Here is a 20,510-nt window from a genome sequence, read left to right as displayed (position 1 = left end):
CCCAAATATAAAAAGGATACAATTTATGATTATCCTCTGACTTAATAGATAAATATATACATTTAAAGAAGAAAAAGGACAGGGGTTATGCTGCTAATTATATCAGCCTTTTCCTCCACCTTTCCTGCAGTCCCAAAGATTACCTTCTTTTAATCCAGGAGAAATAACTGTATCTCTTCCAAGTTCATATGTGCTTAGGCAATATATTACCTGTGGTATACAGTACTGGGGGCCCTGGGGCATTGGATACGGCATTGGCAGATGGTTAACCATCATGATGTGTTGGTTGGTTTGATAGACTGCAGTTGGTGTTTGCGCACCAGGACGGATAGAAGGGCTGCTGTTCTGGATGGCAGCTCTAGAAGGCTGTAGTTGAGGCCGCTGAAAAAACTAGAGGAGGGAAGCAAAAAACGAAAACAAAAAAAGTCAGAAAGTTATTTTTTTCCTGAAAAGAAAATGAATTTCCAATATCAAATAATAGTAGAGAAAACCATACTGTAATTTAAAACAAACAAACACACTTTCAGAGGGTTGCCACCCATTCAGAAAATTGCAGGACAGTTTCCATTAGTGTTTTAACAATGGCCATTTACACACAATCCTCAGTTTTACTAGGCACAAAGTGAGAAAGACAGACTAAGAGCAAACAGTTAAGTTTTAAACTATAATGGTGTAACTATTAATGTGTGTCTAGTGAATTATATGCACCAGCTTTCAGACTAAAGGTCGGAGGAAAGGATTCTATGCAAAATGTACTTTATAGGTGGAGTAGATTGAGAAAAATACCAACTTTATAAGTGATTTGATAAGGCAGTAAAAGATCAAGGAAACTGCATTGAAAAAATTCCAGAAAAGCTAAAATTCAGACTTTTATGGGGGTTGTAGGTCCCCCCATACTTATCCTCTTTACCCTGCTGAAAGTTTGAAGGGCCTACATGTCCTGCATTCCTTTTTCAAAAAGGTGGCAACCCCTTTCTAAGTTGCACCAAACTTTTCCAGCACACTTGCATAAAGTAACCCACCACACAAGTGTAGCCCACACAGAAACCCCAGGGAACAAAGCAACCTGATGATATGTGGCTCAGGTCTCAACTCTCTTTAAGACAAGCATCAGCATCTGGGATGTGGAAGCATTCAGGGCACTAGAAGCCCTCACTCCTACTACAGTCTTAATAATCTTGAAACTAAACAGGTAAGATATGCATCATACATTAATACATTCATTAATTTAATAATGAAATATGTGATAAAGAAACACTTATGCCATGCAGAACCAGTAGTTAAAATTACCTGGATGGGTCTGAATCCTCCCTTCAATAACGAAGCAAGAAAGCAACAGGAAAGAGAAAGAAAGCCAATGGAACAACTTACAGATCAATATGAAGGGATAGGATATAACATTAGCCCTAATGTAATAGTTTCAATAATCTTTCTATCCTGTTTTCTATATAACAGGGCAGGAAAGATACTGAGCTAGTATCAAGAAATCTTTTCCTGTCAGAATCCCAAGCATATTTCAAGCAGAGGTTTTCTAGAAAGTTTTACACTGAAGAATAAAAGTTAAAAAAATAAAAATTTGCAGCAAACAGAATACTGGAGAAGACTTTATGTGCAGCTTGTTCTTAATTTCAAACATTTTTCTCTTCCTCTCTTAGTTATATTGGTAGTCCAGAAATAGCACTATGCACTAAATAGAAATAAACCTATGCTTAAATTCTAGATTTGGTCTCCAACTCTATACCAAGGCTAGAAGAATAAGAGATATGTGCTTCAAACTGCTGAGCAGAAAGTAACGTAGTCATATATCACTCTACAGCAACCACTGCTGATTGATCAGGTGCATTAAAGCAAGCAGTCAGCCCATGGCAAGCTATACCATGAGTACAGGGAAGAAGAGAGGCAGATAATTATTGGGGAATGGAAGTCTGGGCTAAGCGAGGTTTAGAAAGGATGGGCCAATATATAGGTTTCACTTTTAAGTCCACTGGAGAAGAGAGCAAGGCAGAAGGATCCTATGATGCACCTGTACTCGGAAACTGTGGCAGTGATAACAAAATAGTCATTTTGGTCATTCTTGAAGATTTTGAGACACCACGATAGCCCCCGTATAGAACGGTTACTTACCTTCTGTAACTGTTGTTCTTTGAGATGTGTTGTTCACGTCCATTACACATTAGGTGTACGCGCGCCGCGTGCACGGACGTCGGAAACTTTTTCCCTTAGCGGCTCCCGTTGGGCCGGCAGGGCCCCCTCCTTCCTGCCAGAGCGGCGCCCCGCTCCAGGGTATATATATCCCTGCCGACCCGACCCCTCCGGTTCCTTCTTGCCGGAGACTCCGACAGAGGGGAAGGAGGGTGGGAAGTGTAATGGACGTGAACAACACATCTCGAAGAACAACAGTTACAGAAGGTAAGTAACCTTTCTTTCTTCTTCGAGTGATTGTTCACGTCCATTACACATTAGGTGATTCCCAAGCTTACCATTGGAGGTGGGTAGGAGTCAAGGTACAACTGACTGTAGCACAGCCCGTCCGACCATCGCATCCTCTCTGGTCTGATGATGGATCGCGTAGTGGGCTGTGAACGTATGCATGGACGACCAGGTGGCCGCTTTACAGATCTCCTGGATAGGGACTTGCGCCAAGAAGGCCGTTGAGGACGCTTGGGCCCTAGTCGAGTGGGCCCGGATCTCTGGGGCCGGAACATTGGCGAGCTCATAACATGTGCGTATACAATGCACAATCCACGCCGACAAGCGCTGTGTCGAGATAGGCAAGCCTTTCATACGTTCCGCAATGGCAATGAACAGCTGAGGTGTTCTGCGGAATGACCTGGTCCGTTCCAGATAGAACGCCAATGCCCTTCGAACATCAAGGGTATGTAGGCTGCGGTGATGAGGGTCCGTATGGGGTTTAGGGAAGAACACCGGTAGACAAATGTCCTGTCCCATGTGAAACTGCGATACCACTTTCGGGAGGAATTTGGGGTGCGGCCTCAGCTGCACCTTATCCTTATGAAAAACTGTATAAGGGGGTTCTGAAGTGAGGGCCCTCAATTCCGATACCCTCCTGGCCGATGTGATGGCCACGAGAAACGCCACCTTCCACGAGAGGTGCATGAGGGAGCAAGTGGCTAGGGGTTCAAAGGGGGGTCCCATGAGCTTTGTTAGGACTAGGTTCAGACTCCACACAGGGACAGGCAGGCGCGAGTAGGGAAACACCCTCTCCAGCCCCTTGAGGAATCGGGCCACTGTGGGGTTGGAGAACACTGACACTCCCAACTCTCCCGGATGGAAAGCCGAAATGGCGGCTAAATGCACTCTAATCGAGGCAGGCGCAAGCCCTTGATGCTTAAGGTGCAGTAAGTAGTCCAGGATCGACGGAACTGAGGCCTGTAAAGGCTGTATGTGCTGAGGCTCGCACCAGTGGATGACGTCCTTTTCCATTTGGCCAGGTAGGTCGCTCTTGTGGAGGGCTTCCTACTACTAAGGAGGATTTGTTGAACCTGGTGAGAGCACCTGTGTTCCGCATCATTCAGCCAGAGAGATACCACGCCGTGAGATGTAGCGATGACAGGTTCGGGTGGAGCAGGCGACCCTTGTCTTGTGTGACTAGGTCGCGATGGAGGGGGAGGGTGATCGGGTCGGCTATGGACAATTCCAGCAGGGTCGTGAACCAATGCTGGCATGGCCAGGAAGGAGCGATGAGTATAATTGTCGCCCTGTCCCTGCGGGTCTTGAGGAGGACCTTGTGTTTGAGCGGGAACGGAGGGAAGGCATAACTCAGGCTCCCTCCCCATGGGATCGTGAAGGCATCTGCTAATGATCCCGGGCTGAGGTTCTGAAATGAGCAGAACTGAGGGCATTGACTGTTGTCCTTGGTGGCGAACAGCTCCTCCCAGGGAAAGCCCCACCTCCGGAAGATTGAATGCAGGACGTCTCGCCTCAACGCCCATTCGTGCATTCAGTAGGATCGGCTGAGGCGGTCCGCTAAGCCGTTTTGGATCCCCGGGAGATACGTTGCGATGAGGTGGATTGCATGGGCTATACAAAAGTCCCATAAGTGGAGTGCCTCGCAACAGAGGGGAGAGGACCGGGACCCGCCCTGCTTGTTTATATAGAACATGGCGGTAGTGTTGTCCGTTAGGACTGCCACGCTGTGACCTTCTATGGTGGCGTGGAAGCTCTGACAGGCGAGGCGAACCGCTCTTAGCTCCTTTAGATTGATGTGAAGCAGTTTGTCTTCTCTGGACCACAACCCTTGGGTCCGCAGTTCCCCCAGATGCGCCCCCCAACCCAGGTCTGATGCATCTGTTACTAACGTCAGAGTGGGCTGTGGGGCAGCGAAGGGGATCCCTTCGCAGACCTGCTGTTGATCGAGCCACCAGCGGAGCGAGCCCAACACCCGATCTGGGATCGTCACCACTAGATCCAAGGGGTCTCTGTTGGGGCGGTACGTTTGGGCAAACCACAACTGCAAAGGCCAGAGCCTTAGGCGGGCATGTCTGACCACATGTGTGCAGGCTGCCATGTGTCCCAGGAGCTGCATGCAACACCTTGCCGTTGTCGTGGGGAATTTTTGGACTGAGCTTACGGCCCTCTGAATTGTCAGGAACCGTGACTCTGGGAGGCTTGCCCGCGCGGTCACCGAGTCCAGGGTTGCACCTATGAAGTCCAGTCTCTGTGTGGGAACTAACGTGGACTTGGGCACGTTGACCAGGAGGCCGAGCCTGTCGAACATTTGCAAGGCCAGTGTCACGTGAGATCGGACCTCGGCCTCCGACCTGCCCGCGAGAAGCCAGTCGTCCAAGTACGGGAACACACGCATCCTTCTCTTCCGAAGGAAGGCTGCTACCACGGACATGCATTTCGTGAATACTCGTGGTGCTGATGCCAGGCCAAAAGGCAGGACCGTAAATTGGAAATGGCGCTGGTTGATAGTGAAGCGCAGGAACCGCCTGTGGGCCGGATTGATGGCGATGTGAAAGTAGGCATCTTTCATATCGAGGGCAGCGTACCAGTCCCCCGGATCCAGGGATGGGATAATAGTTCCAAGGGAGACCATACGGAAGCGTGTTCTGATCAGAAACTTGTTTAGGTCGCGCAGGTCCAAGATAGGACGGAGGCCCCCTTTTGCCTTGGGAATCAGGAAGTATCTGGAGTAGAATCCTTTTCCCCTTAGGTCCGGTGGGACCTCTTCCACTGCTCCTGCTGCGAGAAGGGTCTGTACCTCCTGCATGAGAAGTTGCTCGTGAAAGGGGTCCCCTGAAGAGGGACGGGGAAGGGGGATGGCAGGGAGGGGGCGAGGAAAACTGGAGGGTATAGCCCGCCTTCACTGTGCGCAGGACCCAGCGGTCCGATGTTATGCGCAACCATGCCCGGTAGAAATGGGACAGGCGGTCCTTGAAACTTGGAGGAGGATCCGGTATGGAATGTGGTACGCTGTCCTCGGGCGTAGCTTCAAAAGCCTGGTTTGTTCCCTGGCTGCGGCTTGCCCTGGCCGTGACCTTGGCCCTGGTTAGGCGTATTGTTACGTCTCCGCCTGTTATCCCTGCCATGATGGCGGTACGGTTCGTGCCGAAGGCGAGGGTGGTACTGCCTCTGTGGTGGCTGAGGTTTAAAGGGCTTGCGCTGTGTCACCGGGGTATGCATGCCCAATGACTTAAGGGTTGCTCGCGAGTCCTTAAGGCTATGTAGCCTGGCGTCCCTTTGGTCGGAGAACAAGCCCGAACCTTCAAACGGGAGGTCCTGCAGTGTGGTCTGCACCTCTGGCGGAAGGCCTGAAGCCTGTAACCATGCCGAACGCCTCATCACTACCCCTGACGCGATTGTTCTAGCCGCTGCGTCGGCTGAGTCGAGGGAGGCCTGCAATGAGGTCTTGGCCACCGCCATGCCCTCGTCCATCAGGGCCGTGAACTCAGGATGTGCGTCCTTAAGGTAGGGAGTCCTTAAACTTGGAGACTGATGCCCAAGAGTTAAAATTGTGTCTATTTAGAATCGCCTGCTGATTAGCGATCCTCAGCTGAAGGCCCCCAGATGAATAGACTTTCCTCCCGAACAAGTCTAATCGCTTTGCTTCCTTGCCCTTGGGCGCAGGGGCTTGCTGGCCATGACGCTCTCGCTCGTTGACCGCCGAGACCACCAGCGAACAAGGAGACGGGTGCAAAAAGAGGAAGTCAAATCCTCTAGATGGGGCGAAGTATTTCCTCTCCACACCTCTTGCAGTTGGTGCACTGGAGGCCGGCGTTTGCCACAGCGTTTTATAGTTGGACTAGACTGTCCGTATAATCGGGAGAGCGACTCTGGAGGGCCCCTCCGGGCTCAGGATATCGACCATGGGGTCCTCCTGTTCTACAGTCTCCTCCGCCTGCAAGCCCAGATTGAGGGCTACCCGGCGAAGCAGGTCTTGGTGCGCCCGATGGTCAATCGGGGGAGGGCCAGACACTGTCGTGCCTGCTACTGCCTCGTCCGGCGAGGAGGAAGAGGTCGGGGCCTTCTGCCCATCCTCATCTTCCTGCAACCCGGCATCGACCAGTTGCTCCTCTGGGGCCTGACCCACGGTGTGGGACTGGGACGGTACCGTGCTCGGTATCAAGTCCACTCCCTCCCGCTCCTGCGGTCTAGAGACCGTTGCCTCCTTATGAGATGGCGGGCGGTACCGCGGGGAGCGGAATCAGTACCCTGATGGCCCGGATCTCGAGGTCCTAGATGGGGGTCCTTGCTGGTGGTAGGCCCAGGGTGTCCAGAACGGCCATTGGCTCGGTTGGCCCCACTGGGGATGGCCACAGGGTTCATGGTCCCTGCTAGCCGGTGCCCTATGGGCATACCCGCCGCACCGGCCCGAGTCAGTCTCCGACACCACGGACGGTGACCTGGAAGGCCACGGCGGAGCCGTAGGATGGTGCCGGTCCGGGTTTGGGGAGTAGCGCCTCCGCGACCAGGACCTGGAGCAGCGTCTCGCCGACCTGGATCTGGATCGGTACCGGTGATCACGGGACCGGGAACGACTACGGCTGGTCGGTCTCGGGTAACGTACCGCCGACGCCTCGCGGTGCCGACTCGTGCTTGGTTGCTGAGTCAGTGCCGACCGCTTGTTGAAGCCCGACTGCTGCGGTGCTTTCTGCGCTGAGGGCAACCGGGAGTCCACCAAGGCGGAGCTCGACCGGGACCGGTGCCTTGAACGGTGCCGAGATGGCGACCGTGATGGGCGCACCATCGCCGGCTTGCCTCTGTGTGGCAGCTTCGGCGGAGCGTCCTCAGTACGTGGAGGGGCCTCAACGGACAATGCAATGAGGTCCTTAGCTGCCTCAAATGTGTCCGGAGTGGAGGGCTGTTCCAAGAGCTCCTCCAGCCCTTCATCTTCACTCGACGCGCCTATCCCGGGGCTCGACGGGCCTTTCGGCGCCGGAGCCACTACCGGGGTCTGTGCCGGGGCCGTGCCGGCCTTAGGCGCACTCGAGGTCTTCACCGGCGCCGCCCTCTTATGCGGGGAGCGTCCTCGGGCCTTGGGTTGGCCCTTCGATTTTGCCGGCGAAGACGACCGGTGTCGTACATGCCCCCGTTGGGTCGGTGCCGTGGGCTTCGGGTGACCCGTCGGCGCCGGTTCCCGCACCGATGCCGGGGCACTCCGCACTGAGGCAGACGGTGCCGCCGAAGTGGAGGGCTGCAACGCTGTCTCCATGAGCAGCTGCTTGAGGCGAAAGTCTCTTTCTTTCTTAGTTCTGGGCTTAAAGGCCTTGCAGATCTTGCAGCGCTCTTTCTGGTGAGCTTCCCCCAGGCAGCGGAGACACGAGTCGTGGGGGTTGCTCAATGGCATAGGCTTGCGGCACGTGGCACAAGCCTTGAAGCCTTGGGCGTGCGGCATGCCCCGCCGCCCAGGGCCGGTGCCGGGGTTGACCAAGCAACCACAGCAGGAACTTTAAGTACCTAATGAGCTGTTAACTACTAAGCTCAACACTACTACTAAATAACTGATAACTGTTTGCTAAATAACACTAATGACTATGCTAAGGGACACTCTCAGATGAGAGACAGAGTTGTTCCAACGCCGCCACGGACGGTAAGAAGGAACTGGAGGGGTCGGGTCGGCAGGGATATATATACCCTGGAGCGGGGCGCCACTCTGGCGGGAAGGAGGGGGCCCTGCCGGCCCGACGGGAGCCGCTAAGGGAAAAAGTTTCCGACGTCCGTGCACGCGGCGCGCGTACACCTAATGTGTAATGGACGTGAACAATCACTCGAAGAAGAATGAATGATTTCTCTCCAAAAATGTCAACACTTACTCCCTTTCTCTGAAGGCCAGATAAAATGAATATGAAGACGAAAGCAAAAATGTTATTATTAAGCCGTTAGCCTGGATGAAGAATTGTATCATCAGTCACATCCTACAATGTGTTTTGAATCAGAAGAAAGTTCAATTGTTTGGGCATAAAACAAAAACTTCTGGGTTAGTGGAAACTAGGTGGTTGTCTAGCCCTGGAGAACCAAGTGATCACTATCTGATATAGAAGATGTGGTAAGTGACTATGATTTCTAGTATCCAGAGACACCACAAATAGAGAGTGAAAACAAATTTAGAGATTTGATATTCTTACTGACACAGCATCACAGATATAGGCTTGAAAAGGATCTTGCCAGGACTGCAATTATAAATCTCATTTTTCTTCCATCTTTGTGTTTTCCCCTTTTAACCTTTGCAATCTCTTGAGCTAGCAAACATGAGCAAGAACAGGCTTGCATGTAGGGTTCAAGGATGAAGGTTGTTTCTCTGTAGTTCTTCCTCTGGTGTCAGCCTTTGACTGCCTCTTGGCTGGCTTGCTGAGATGTAGTTACTGCTAGCCCACCAGTGATCCACAATGGAGCTCTCCTCATAGAGATCAGTGACCCTCTGTTTCTATATGTATTCAAGGTGAAAACAGATTGGATGGAGACTCAACTTTGGTCTGGTCTCTTATTATGTCGACTAGCCAGAGTTTCTCCACTGTCCAAATTAGTGTGACAGCTTACTAGATCAATATCTACAGTCAATATCATGTGTTCACAGCTGCCATAGGAAAAAACCCAATATTATCTTCAAATTCAAAAAATAAAGACTGTGGTCCTTCAACATTGGAATTGAAGTATGTGAAGCCTGCCTTTCTCCTCCAACAAGGTCACTCCATTCTTAGGAGGAAACAAATTGGCTAGCAAATATGCAATATAGGCCACCAAAATAGTGAAGAAATGTGTGGAAATGGAAATTATTTATTTGTGTATGGCTTTTTACCATCAATCAGTGTGTCTAAAAGAACAGGAGTACTTGTGGCACCTTAGAGACTAACAAATTTATTAGAGCATAAGCTTTCGTGGGCTACAGCTCTGAGAGGCCAATTAAGTAAGTGAAAAAAAACTTTAGAAATGATAATCAAGATAGCCCAGTACAGACAATTTGATAAGAAGTGTGAGAATACTTACAAGGGGAGATAGATTCAATGTTTGTAAATGGCAAAAACTTCAAAAACAGACTCCAAGGAGAGACTGCTGAGCTGGAATTGATATGCAAACTAGATACAATCAATTTAGGATTGAATAAGGACTGGGAATGGCTGAGCCATTACAAACACTAACAACAAGGAGTCTGGTGGCACCTTAAAGACTAACAGATTTATTTGGGCATAAGTTTTCGTGAGTAAAAACCTCACTTTTACTCACGAAAGCTTATGCCCAAATAAATCTGTTAGTCTTTAAGGTGCCACCAGACTCCTTGTTGTTTTTGTAGATACGGACTAACACGGCTACCCCCTGATACATTACAAACACTGAATCTATCTCCCCTTCTAAGTATTCTCACGCTTCTTATCAAACTGTCTGTACTGGGCTATCTTGATTATCACTTCAAACGTTTTTTTTCACTAACTTAATTGGCCTCTCAGAGTTGGTAAGACAACTCCCACCTGTTCATGCTCTCTGTATGTGTGTATATATACCTCCTCAATATATGTTCCATTCTATATGCATCCGAAGAAGAGGGCTGTAGCCCACAAAAGCTTATGCTCTAATAAATTTGTTAGTCTCTAAGGCACCACAAGTACTCCTGTTCTTTTTGCAGGTACAGACTAACACAGCTGCTACTCTGAAACCTGTGTCTGAAAGACCATCTGAAGCTGTCTGTAAAGTCACAGGAATGCAATTCTAAAACAATTCTACTTCTTGAGAAACAAACTGGCTCCTCTTTCTGCTGTCACCGGTGGAATGAAAGTGCACTTAGAACCAAAACATAGTGCCTTCCAAAACACATGGCATGCTTAGCAAGCTTGAGGCCTTATATTAAACTGTTACATAGCTATCTATCCTTGCAGTTCTGGGTACAAAGTGAACCCATAGTGAGGAGATCGCTGGGCTTTAAGAAATAATACTGCATATGTCATAGCAAAAGTTGCTGATAGCCAGTTATGATTCTTGGGAGAAGGAGAGCAAAGGCACAATGATTTTATTACTTCTAAAAAGACAGACACTGGGAAATCAATGAGTTACACTTCTGTCAACTAATGTGAGAGGAGAATACCACCCATTGTTTAGATAATAGGTTATCAACCCAGTGATGCAGAAGAACCAAAACTTTTTTTGGGGGGGGGGGGGGGGAGTAATGGGGGGGGGGGGGGAGTTGTGACACAAATTTGAGTGAGATGATTTGCAAACATGCGCGCCGGGTCGCAATGCTATACTAACATGTGGGTCAGTGTTAGCAGACCTCCCAAAGAAAGTGAGTCTCTACGAGGGGTTTTACATGAGAGCAGGGAGAGTATCCTTCTCGCTATTGTAAAACAGGGTAGGGGAGAATCAAGTTAAAAAAAAAAAAAGTCAATCCAAGGGAGACATCTCTAGCAGAATTTACTTCATTATTTTTAGATACAGCAAACCCTTCCAAATGAAAAAAAGTAAGGCCTTAATTCTAGAAAAAAGCAGAAATCCACCGAAGCATGAGTGTACATCTAATCTGTATATAGGTTCAGGCATTCAAAACAAGCCCTAGCTGCCAAAACATTTTATACCCTATCCCCTCCCCTTCCCCTCCAAAGGTAAGCTGCCAATATCTAAACCTACTCCTGGAGGGTGGTATTTTGCAATTCTGTTTTTCTAACAATTTAATGTCACAAGTTTATATGCAAACACACATGGCTGACGCAATGCTAACAATGCCTTCCTTGAAAAGAGGAAATTCAGAATTAAGGTTGAAACTGTCCACAGTTCATTCCCTTGTATGCAAGTGTTATCTTGGAGCACGTGCATTACAGAGTCAGGACCAGCATTTAGGATAAGGAGTTCCATGATGTGGTTATTGTTAGAAATCCTCAACACCAGCAACTATTCCTGATAACCTCTCCCACAAATCCCTCCCTCTCTTTAAAGACTTGGGGTTTGTCTTCACATACAGCATTGCAGCAGCACAGCTGCACCATTGTAGTGCTTTAATGAAGATGCTACTGCACCCAAGGAAGAGCTTCTCCTGTCTGTGTAGTTAATCCACCTCTTCAAGAGGCGGTAGCTACATTGACAAGAGAAACTCTGCCATCGATATAGTGCTGTCTACACTGGGGTTAGGTCGGTATAACTACATCACTCAGGGGTGTGGATTTTTCACACCCCTGAGCGATGTAGTTATACCGATATAAGTTTGTAGTGTAAACCTGGCCTAAGTACTGCAAGACCTAAGCTAATCACTGTGAACTAAATGCCACAATGTATCTTACACAAAATTAGAAAACTGCTATGTCTAACATGACAAACATTTTGTCTCAAACCAACTGTTTTTACTCCACAACCTCACTTTCGTTACAAAGTGAAAATGAACCTTTACTCACTGCCTCATTGTTAGTTCTGTATTAATTTTCTTCTTTCAATTAAAAACCTTTTTCTTCAAGCATATGAAAACAAAGACACATAACAGCTCCATATACAGGGCATCTGTAAATGAAGAATTCTGGTTTCTTCTGCAAAAATCTGTATTTTGCATCAGAAGTTAAAGATGGAATGAGACCTTTTAGGTATGTGGCAGGATGGACTAGGTCCGGAGGCTCCCTGCTGGAGGTCTCGTGGCCCTGCATCACCCTGCCCCAGAATAAAGCAGAGAGAAGTCCTCCAGACAGCCTAGAGTGGCTACAGAGGAGCGGCCAATCAGAGGGGCTGATGGAGTGAAGCCTGGGTGATTAGCCGGCTGAAAGAGCAGCAATAGCATGGACAGCTCACTGCAGACAGGACTGAAGCCCAGACTGCTGAAGACGGGGCGCCTGGCTGGTGGGAAGAGCAGCAGGACCAACGGAAGGTCAGTGCGGGCAGGCTGAAGCCCAGGGGGACTGAGCAAAGAACCTGGCCAGGCCAGCAAGGGTAATGAGATGGGCCCCACTGGTCTGATTGAAGACTAAGCCTAGGGAGGCCTGCTGAAACACCACCAGCTGCGGGTACTGAGATGGGCCACAGATCGGTGGTTGAAGAAGGCAGAGCCTCTGGGAAGAGGCCTAAGAGCTACGGCCCCATACCAAGGCCGTGATAAGAACTCGGGACTGTATATTCCGGAAAGGGGGACAGTGAATGCGTCACGGCCGCAGGGCTAAGTCGCTGAAGACTCACTGAGAGAACCATCAGTCGGGTGATGCGCATGAGAGGCGGGTGCCAACCCCGATATAAGAACTAAAACTAAAAGCAGGCTCACACTCAACCAACCAAAGAGGACTGCCCAGGAGAGGCGGGTGCCACCTCGCTGAAAAGACTAATTGCAGGTATATTGGCCAGAGAAAAGGGGGCACTCATGAGAGATGGGTCCTGTTACAAGGTCTCATCTACAGTATGCTCTTTAGCACATTGGCCTAGCTGAACACCCCCTTGTTTATGTGTTGGCGTATTGCAGTGCACGAGATAAACTCTATGCGTTCTAAATCGTTAAGAACTCTGAAAGGAGAGGGGAAGAGCTTGCTTTGCCATATGTAAAAGACATGCTTCTAAATGGAACCATCATTTTCACTGAAAAGCCTGTGAAGCGCACCTCATATGACTGAAAATTAAAGGAAGTCTCTCTAGCAGGAGTACTGCAAACAAGCTACATTTATTTTAAACATAATAAACATTAGCCATTTGTCTACATATTTCCAGGTCAATTAAAGGCTAGTAATTGTTACAGATCCATTAGCAGACATGGCGCTGCAAAAGGCTGAAAAAAGTAACAATGGAAACACAAGGACAAAGCAACAAATTGTCAAGATGACAATCAAATCAGACTGGTACATTAAGTCTGTTTTCGTGTTTTAATTATGCCTCTCCATAGCCCTAGTCAACTCCTTTGTTATTAATTTTGAGGTAGAAGAGAAAGAGAAGAATTAACTGGCAGGATAACTTTTCCCTGACCCTTAAGAGAGGGAGAGGGAGTGTCTGCACAGGAAAGATGAAATCACTTTCGAAGAATGCTGTTTTCTTAGTGGATGTGAGTCGTGCACTTACCACCAGGTACGAGTCAGAGCGTTGACTCTGATCTTTAATCTGGTTTGGGTCTTGGCTGAGATAATTGCACCTTCACCGTCTCACCAAGATCACCTAGGGAACTTGAGTTAAAACTCTCTCTGAATTTAAAGATCTGGGTGCCAGAAACAGTGATTTTGCAGGGGAGGGTCCTTGGCTCTGGTATTTACTTCCCTAACTGGCCTGCAAATGCCTGAGTGCTGACCTAAAGGGCATGATGTAAGGCTCACTTCTTTTTCCAAGCTTTTGCCTGAAGGTGATGGTATGTAGTTTATTAGTGGATGAAAGTCTTCCAGTATTAGCAGTGCTCATCAAATTCTGTACTTTATTTTTTATCTTTCATTAGCCAGAGACTGTGTGATGGATGCTTTTTTAAATTAAAAGAAATAATAAAAACATATAAACAGGTTCTACTACACCCTGACACTAGTTTAAGCACTAGCACCATGGTTGAACCAGCCATGTTCCTTTACAACCTCTCTGTCCTTTCACATATCCACTAATGGAAAAAGAGCTAATAACTGCTCCCATAATGGAACCAGCAGCACACGCTTTGGTTCCAAATCTCCATGGAACCTTGCTCCATGTATGTGGCGATCACACTCCGATACTATCTCTGTCTTCAAGGATGGGGTGGGAGAAGAGAACATTCCCACATGGCTCTGTACAGAGAGGTGGGGAGTGAAGAACACCTCCCTCCACCTCCTGCTCCCCTTCCTGGCTCCATGTATGGAGCTAGGAAAGGACATTCCCCACACTCATACACGTCCTCCACCTCAGGAAATACATTTGCTGAAAAGGGAGAGAGAAGCAATTGCTTAGCTTTTCAACAAAACCATGGCAGCTATTTTCATTTGACTTTGGTTGTTATTTACTTGAAAAACATTAAAAATTGGCTTCCAGAGGTTATGAAATCACAAGAGCTTCAATTTTGTTTTTTATAGCATCAACAGGCTTCAAATAATTATATGGAGATATACCGATCTCATAGAACTGGAAGGGACCTTGAAAGGTCATCAAGTCCAGCCCCCTGCCTTCACTAGCAGGACCAAGTACTGATTTTTGCCCCAGATCCCTAAGTGGCCTCCTCAAGGACTGAACTCACAACCCTGGGTTTAGCAGGCCAATGCTCAAACCACTGAGCTATCCCTCCCCCCTGACACGTTCATAATATATTTTAAATAAATTCTTTATAAAGTTGCCAGTCACTTCAAGAACATAAGTCATGCTCATCAGAGCATATTAATGATACAATAATTACAGGAAATAGCACTAAAGAATACTCTGTATTATATGAGTTCATTCAAAGTGATATGGAATCAAGGCACAAGAGGTGTGACTTTACCATAATATAATGTACATACTACACAGAACATTTAAATTTAGGATAAAAACCTGCTCTTCCTAATACTGTGTTAGAAGACAAGAATTCTTTTTTCCAAATGTCAATTATAGCAAAAGTTGGTACCCAATATAGTAAATTTCAGTATTTGGTAAATGTTTGCCTAAAACAAAAATCTCATTCTGGGTTCTCAAAGTAACAATTGCATAACATTTTAATTAACCCAAGAGAGTAAGGACTGTGTAAAGTAGTGATTTGTAACTTTTTTTAGTTCACATGGGAATAATAATTTAAGTTAGCCTGAGGATTCCTAATATGAGGGCACAACATTCTCACTGTCAGTTTTCAGGTTTAGGGTCAGAATCCCTCTATTATCACCCTTTGGCACTGGCATAATATAAACCAGTGGTTCTCAAACAGGGGTCCGGGGCCCCCTGGGGGGCCTTTCAGGGGGCCACCAAAATAAACCAAAGAGGGGCCGGTGTTAGTCTTGCTGGGGCCCAGGGCAGAAAGCTGAAGCCCAGGCCCCACCATCCAGGGCTGAAGCCGAAGCCCAAGCAACTTAGCTTCACGAGGCCCCTTGTGGCATGGGGCACTGGGCAATTGCCCTGCTTGCTAACCCCTAATGCCAGCCCTGGCTTTTAATCTACTGGATATGCAGAAACACAGTTGTTGTGGCACATGTGAGCCGTGGAATTTTTATAGCATGTTGGAGGCGCAGGGGGGAGAAAAAGGTTGAGAACCCCCTAATATAAACTACTCCAGGGACTACATAGGCATAGAATCAGTCTCAGGATTAGCCTGCCCATGCACCAAGCCCATTTTTCCCCCATCACATACACAGAACTGTGTCCAGAGGATCCTGGGAACAGATAAGAATCTAGGTCTTAGTGTGCTTCTAATAAATTCTGGTTTCTGAAAGGTAATTCTGTCTATACAACAACTATAACTGAGTCAAGAACCTGGTTGCAACAAAGTTAAGCTATGTGTTGGTTTTGTAAGCATACTAAAGCCTTGGACATTCCCAGGTTGTAATAGGATTCCTAACTCGATTATAATTGTAAAGCAACCAAACACTTTTTACCTGTTATGCTGTACTGGTATTATACACCGCTAACTGTTAAAGATCTGCAAATCTCTAGATCCAAATTCTGCATATAGAGGGTACACCTGGTTCTCATTGATTTTAGGAGAGAATTTTAGCAAGACACACTAAACACAAATTTTGTCTTTTGGTAAATGATCTACAAAAGAACTCATTAATATTCCTCATCTTTGAACTGTGACTAGTTTTCTCATAACTCCTTTTATAACCACAAAACTTCAGAAAAGGTCAAGAAAAGGAAATGGTAGGTCTCACAGCAAGTTACCAATTCTGTCATGGTGCTTATTAGTACACAGTAACGGGTAGGTGCAAATACACTCACCTTTAATGGTTCCTCCCTCACCATAAGCCAATCCATACAATCCACAGCAACAAGTGAACTTAAAACTATGCATAAACAGTAACAAATGATAATTTCTTCCTCACATGTGGTTTGTGTGTGTGAGTGAATGAGTAGATGCATTAAGTGTCACTATTCTTTAAACTCTTGTTGTCTGCCCTGTTCTAGAAAGCATGTCTTCCTCATGTGACAGTATACAATGGGGACAACAAAGGTATCTATCCATCGGTGATCTTCCAGAAAACAGCATCCTGGCCACTATGGACGTAGAAGCCCTCTACACCAATATTCCACACAAAGATGGACTACAAGCTATCAGGAACAGTATCCCCGATAATGTCACAGCTAACCTGGTGGCTGAACTCTGTGACTTTGTCCTCACCCACAACTATTTCACATTTGGGAACAATATATACCTTCAAGTCAGCGGCTCTGCTATGGGTACCCGCATAGCCCCACAGTATGCCAACATTTTTATGGCTGACTTAGAACAACGCTTCCTTAGCTCTCGTCCCCTAACACCCCTACTCTACTTGCACTACATTGATGACATCTTCATCATCTGGACCCATGGAAAAGAAGCCCTTGAGGAATTCCACCATGATTTCAATAATTTCCATCCCACCATCAACCTCAGCCTAGATCAATCCACACAAGTGGTCCATTTCCTGGACACTACTGTGCTAATAAGCGATGGTCACATAAATACCACCCTATACCGGAAACCTACTGACCGCTACACTTACCTACATGCCTTCAGCTTCCATCCAGGACACACCACACGGTCCATTGTCTACAGCCAAGCTCTAAGATATAACCGCATTTGCTCTAATCCCTCAGATAGAGACAAGCACCTACAAGATCTCTATCAAGCATTCTTAAAACTACAATACCCACCTGCTGAAGTGAAAAAACAGATTGACAGAGCCAGACGAGTACCCAGAAGTCACCTCCTACAAGACAGGGCCAACAAAGAAAATAACAGAACACCACTAGCTGTCACCTTCAGCCCCCAACTAAAGCCTCTCCAGCACATCATCAGAGATCTACAACCTATCCTGAAAGATGATCCTTTCACAGATCTTGGGAGACAGACCTGTCCTCGCTTACAGACAACCCCCCAACCTAAAGCAAATACTCACCAGTAACCACACATCACTGAACAAAAACACTGACCCAGGAACCTATCCTTGTAACAAAGCCCGATGTCAACTCTGTCCACATATCTATTCAAGTGACATCATCATAGGGCCTAATCACATCAGCCATACCATCAGGGGCTCGTTCACCTGCACATCTACCAATGTGATATATGCCATCATGTGCCAGCAATCCCCTCTGCCATGTACATTGGCCAAACCGGACAGTCTCTACGCAAAAGAATTAATGGACACAAATCTGACATCAGGAATCATAATACTCAAAAATCAGTGGGAGAACACTTTAACCTGTCTGGTCATTCTATGACAGATCTGCGGGTGGCTATCTTAAAACAGAAAAACTTCAAAAACAGACTCCAACGAGAGACTGCTGAGCTGGAATTGATATGCAAACTAGACACAATCAGCTCAGGATTAAATAAGGACTGGGAATGGCTGAGCCATTACAAACATTGAATCTATCTCCCCTTGTAAGTATTCTCACACTTGCTTCTTATCAAACTGTCTGTACTGAGCTATCTTGATTATCACTTCAAAAGTTTTTTTCTCTTACTTAATTGGCCTCTCAGAGTTGGTAAGACAACTCCCACCTGTTCATGCTCTCTGTATGTGTGTATATATATATCTCCTCAATATATGTTTCACTCTATATGCATCTGAAGAAGTGGGTTGTAGCCCACGAAAGCTTATGCTCTAATAAATTTGTTAGTCTCTAAGGTGCCACAAGTACTCCTGTTCTTTATAATAGTTTTCTCATTGTACCGACTAACAGACTCACCTGTTACCGTGAGACAGCATCTCTGCCACCTGCTATCATCTTCAATAAGTAAGATAGCTCACTCTTTATATTACACTAGTATTGCTCAGGGCTTGTCTACACTTGAAATGCTACAGCAGCACAGCTGCGCCACTGTAGTACTTCAATGAAGACACTCACAACTGCAACAGGAGGGGTTCTCCCATCAGCATAGTTAATTAAGCTCCCTGAGAGGTGGTAGCTAGGTGGATGAAAGAATTCTTCCATCCACCTACAGCTGTCTACACCAGCGGTTAGGTCCACTTAACTACATCACTCAGGGTACTACGAGTGCAGTAGCTTGGTCAATTTAACTTTTGACCGTAGACCTGACCTCAGACTGACTAGCATGACTGAAATTAGACCAATGTAATGCCTTCCCATGGAGCAAACCCTCCTTGATTAAGCACCTGATTCTGCTCCACTGAAGTCAATGGAACTTCTTCCATGAACTTCAGTGGCAGCAGTATTAGTCCTCATAAGCATATAGCATGTGACAAAGAAGTAATCAAATCCATTAAGATCTTCTCCCTCATAAAAAAAATAATTTGTATGGGAAAACTGGCTTTTGTAAGGAAGAAATAAAACACAATAGAGCTGAACGATAAAGAGATTTATCAGACACTTTGAGTAGGCCATGCTATACCGTTCGTTTGTTTATTAGACTGAACTGATCACTTCTGATATGTCAACTAATTTTGCAGTCGGTGTTCCCCATCACTTTCATATACACTACCCAACTTTTAAAATCTTCCCCACCCAAAAAAACATAGTTACTACCTTTGAATTAAAACCCAAAGATTTGAAAGACCAGTAGACTAAGAGAATGAGCTACTGATCTTTGCTTTCTCACAAAGCAAGTTACATATATGAGCCAAATACATGAGAGGTCATACACTTTTTCATATTTTCTTCCTTGCTTAGGAACTGAATCTATATTATAGTTAAATGGTTCCATATAAAGTTCAATTTAGCCATCAGGAATACCACACAGACACCTAGAAATTTAACTTTGCTATATACAGTAATACACATTATAGCAAACAAATGACAAATATCCTTCAAACGCAGCATACCTCAGAGTCCTATAAATTGGCAGCTAATATGCATTGTTAAAAGCCATTAGAATTTAAAGGCTGATATTTTCAAAGGAATTTGGATGTCAGATTCCCATCAAAATCTGTATGTACTCCCCTTTGAAACCATCTGAAGTTTTGAGCAAGTTTCAGAGATTCCCCCAAATGCAAGAAAATCTACAAGATATCTGGCAATAGTCTCGCTAATTTTTTTTTTTTAAGCTAAGCAAATGTTTTTAACGGGATTGTTAATAATAAGTGCAGTGAAATTAATTAGGAGGCAAAGCATCACTAGGTATTATGGTTGCTTGTTAGCTGAGGTTATAGCAGGTGCTAACGTTTGGAAAGGATCTGGCTCACAAAGCAAGCTTGCACTTTTAAAGTTAGTAGGTGGATAACCTCCAACCTCCCTTTTCCCACAACAGATTAGTTTAGGGTGATAATGAAGGGGCAAGGGTACTGTACCTGGTGATGGGCAGGTCGAGGCCCCGCTGCAAACTGAGGAAAGGCGGGAGAAACAAACACAAAAGGAAAGGCACAAAGAGTCAGAAAGCCCACAACAAAAAATGAAATGTCATACTACATGCAAAATAAACCCACAAGAAAAAACATAAAAAGTCAAAGCTTTGCTGAAGGACAGTGACAGACAGGTACTACAATGTAACAGGTTAACATCACTCCAGTGATAGTGTGCTGCCCAAGAGCTGGGAGAGAGAGAGAGAGACAACCAAAGCTGCTAGTCATCTTAAAGGCATTCTACTATATGAATACAGAAATTCTTAATACAGTTAAAAAGGTTAAATATTATGTGTTTTAGACAAGTGGATATCCTTAAAGTGGTTTGACTGACTCAAGTTTTTGGAGAGTGGAGGACACCTCTGCTTACAACACTGCAATTAACAGCCAGGTAAGCACTTCTAGTGTCCTGCACACTACAGGGAATGCATGAAAATCTCTGTGAGGCAAACAAGACTAAAACAATAATTTGTACATATATAGTGCATTTCATCTTCAAAGTATTTACAGACATTAGCCATATAATCCTACCCCACTATGTGGTGGTAAGTATTGTTATCCCAATTTTATAAATGGGGAAACTGAAGCAAATCGGTTAACCCATGATTTGTCCAGGAAAACAGAGTATGCCAATGGCAGAGCCTGGACAGAACTCATGAGTTCCTGTTTCCCAGTTCTGCGCTCATATCA

The 20,510-nt window shown here is 46.3% G+C and overlaps 1 protein-coding gene across 46 annotated transcripts in view; it reads right to left on the bottom strand.

Moving 5' to 3' along the window:
* The window catches only part of EIF4G3 (eukaryotic translation initiation factor 4 gamma 3), a 408,790-nt gene that overhangs the window by 189,992 nt on the left and 198,288 nt on the right, over positions 1-20,510 (bottom strand). For 17 of the 46 annotated variants that reach the window (XM_065574797.1, XM_065574810.1, XM_065574799.1 and 14 more), the window contains 3 exons: positions 19,770-19,802; positions 1,291-1,311; positions 211-390 (listed from right to left, as the gene is read on the bottom strand). In XM_065574797.1, the coding sequence (XP_065430869.1) occupies positions 211-390; positions 1,291-1,311; positions 19,770-19,802 (234 nt within the window). The remainder of the gene's footprint in view (positions 1-210; positions 391-1,290; positions 1,312-19,769; positions 19,803-20,510) is intronic. The other 29 variants (XM_065574796.1, XM_065574798.1, XM_065574802.1 and 26 more) reach the window with 3 other exon arrangements.

The sequence above is a fragment of the Chrysemys picta genome, chromosome 21, assembly GCF_011386835.1.
Source record: "Chrysemys picta bellii isolate R12L10 chromosome 21, ASM1138683v2, whole genome shotgun sequence".
In the NCBI taxonomy this organism is placed as follows: Eukaryota; Metazoa; Chordata; order Testudines; family Emydidae; genus Chrysemys; species Chrysemys picta.
This window is presented reverse-complemented; position numbering and strand designations above follow the sequence as displayed.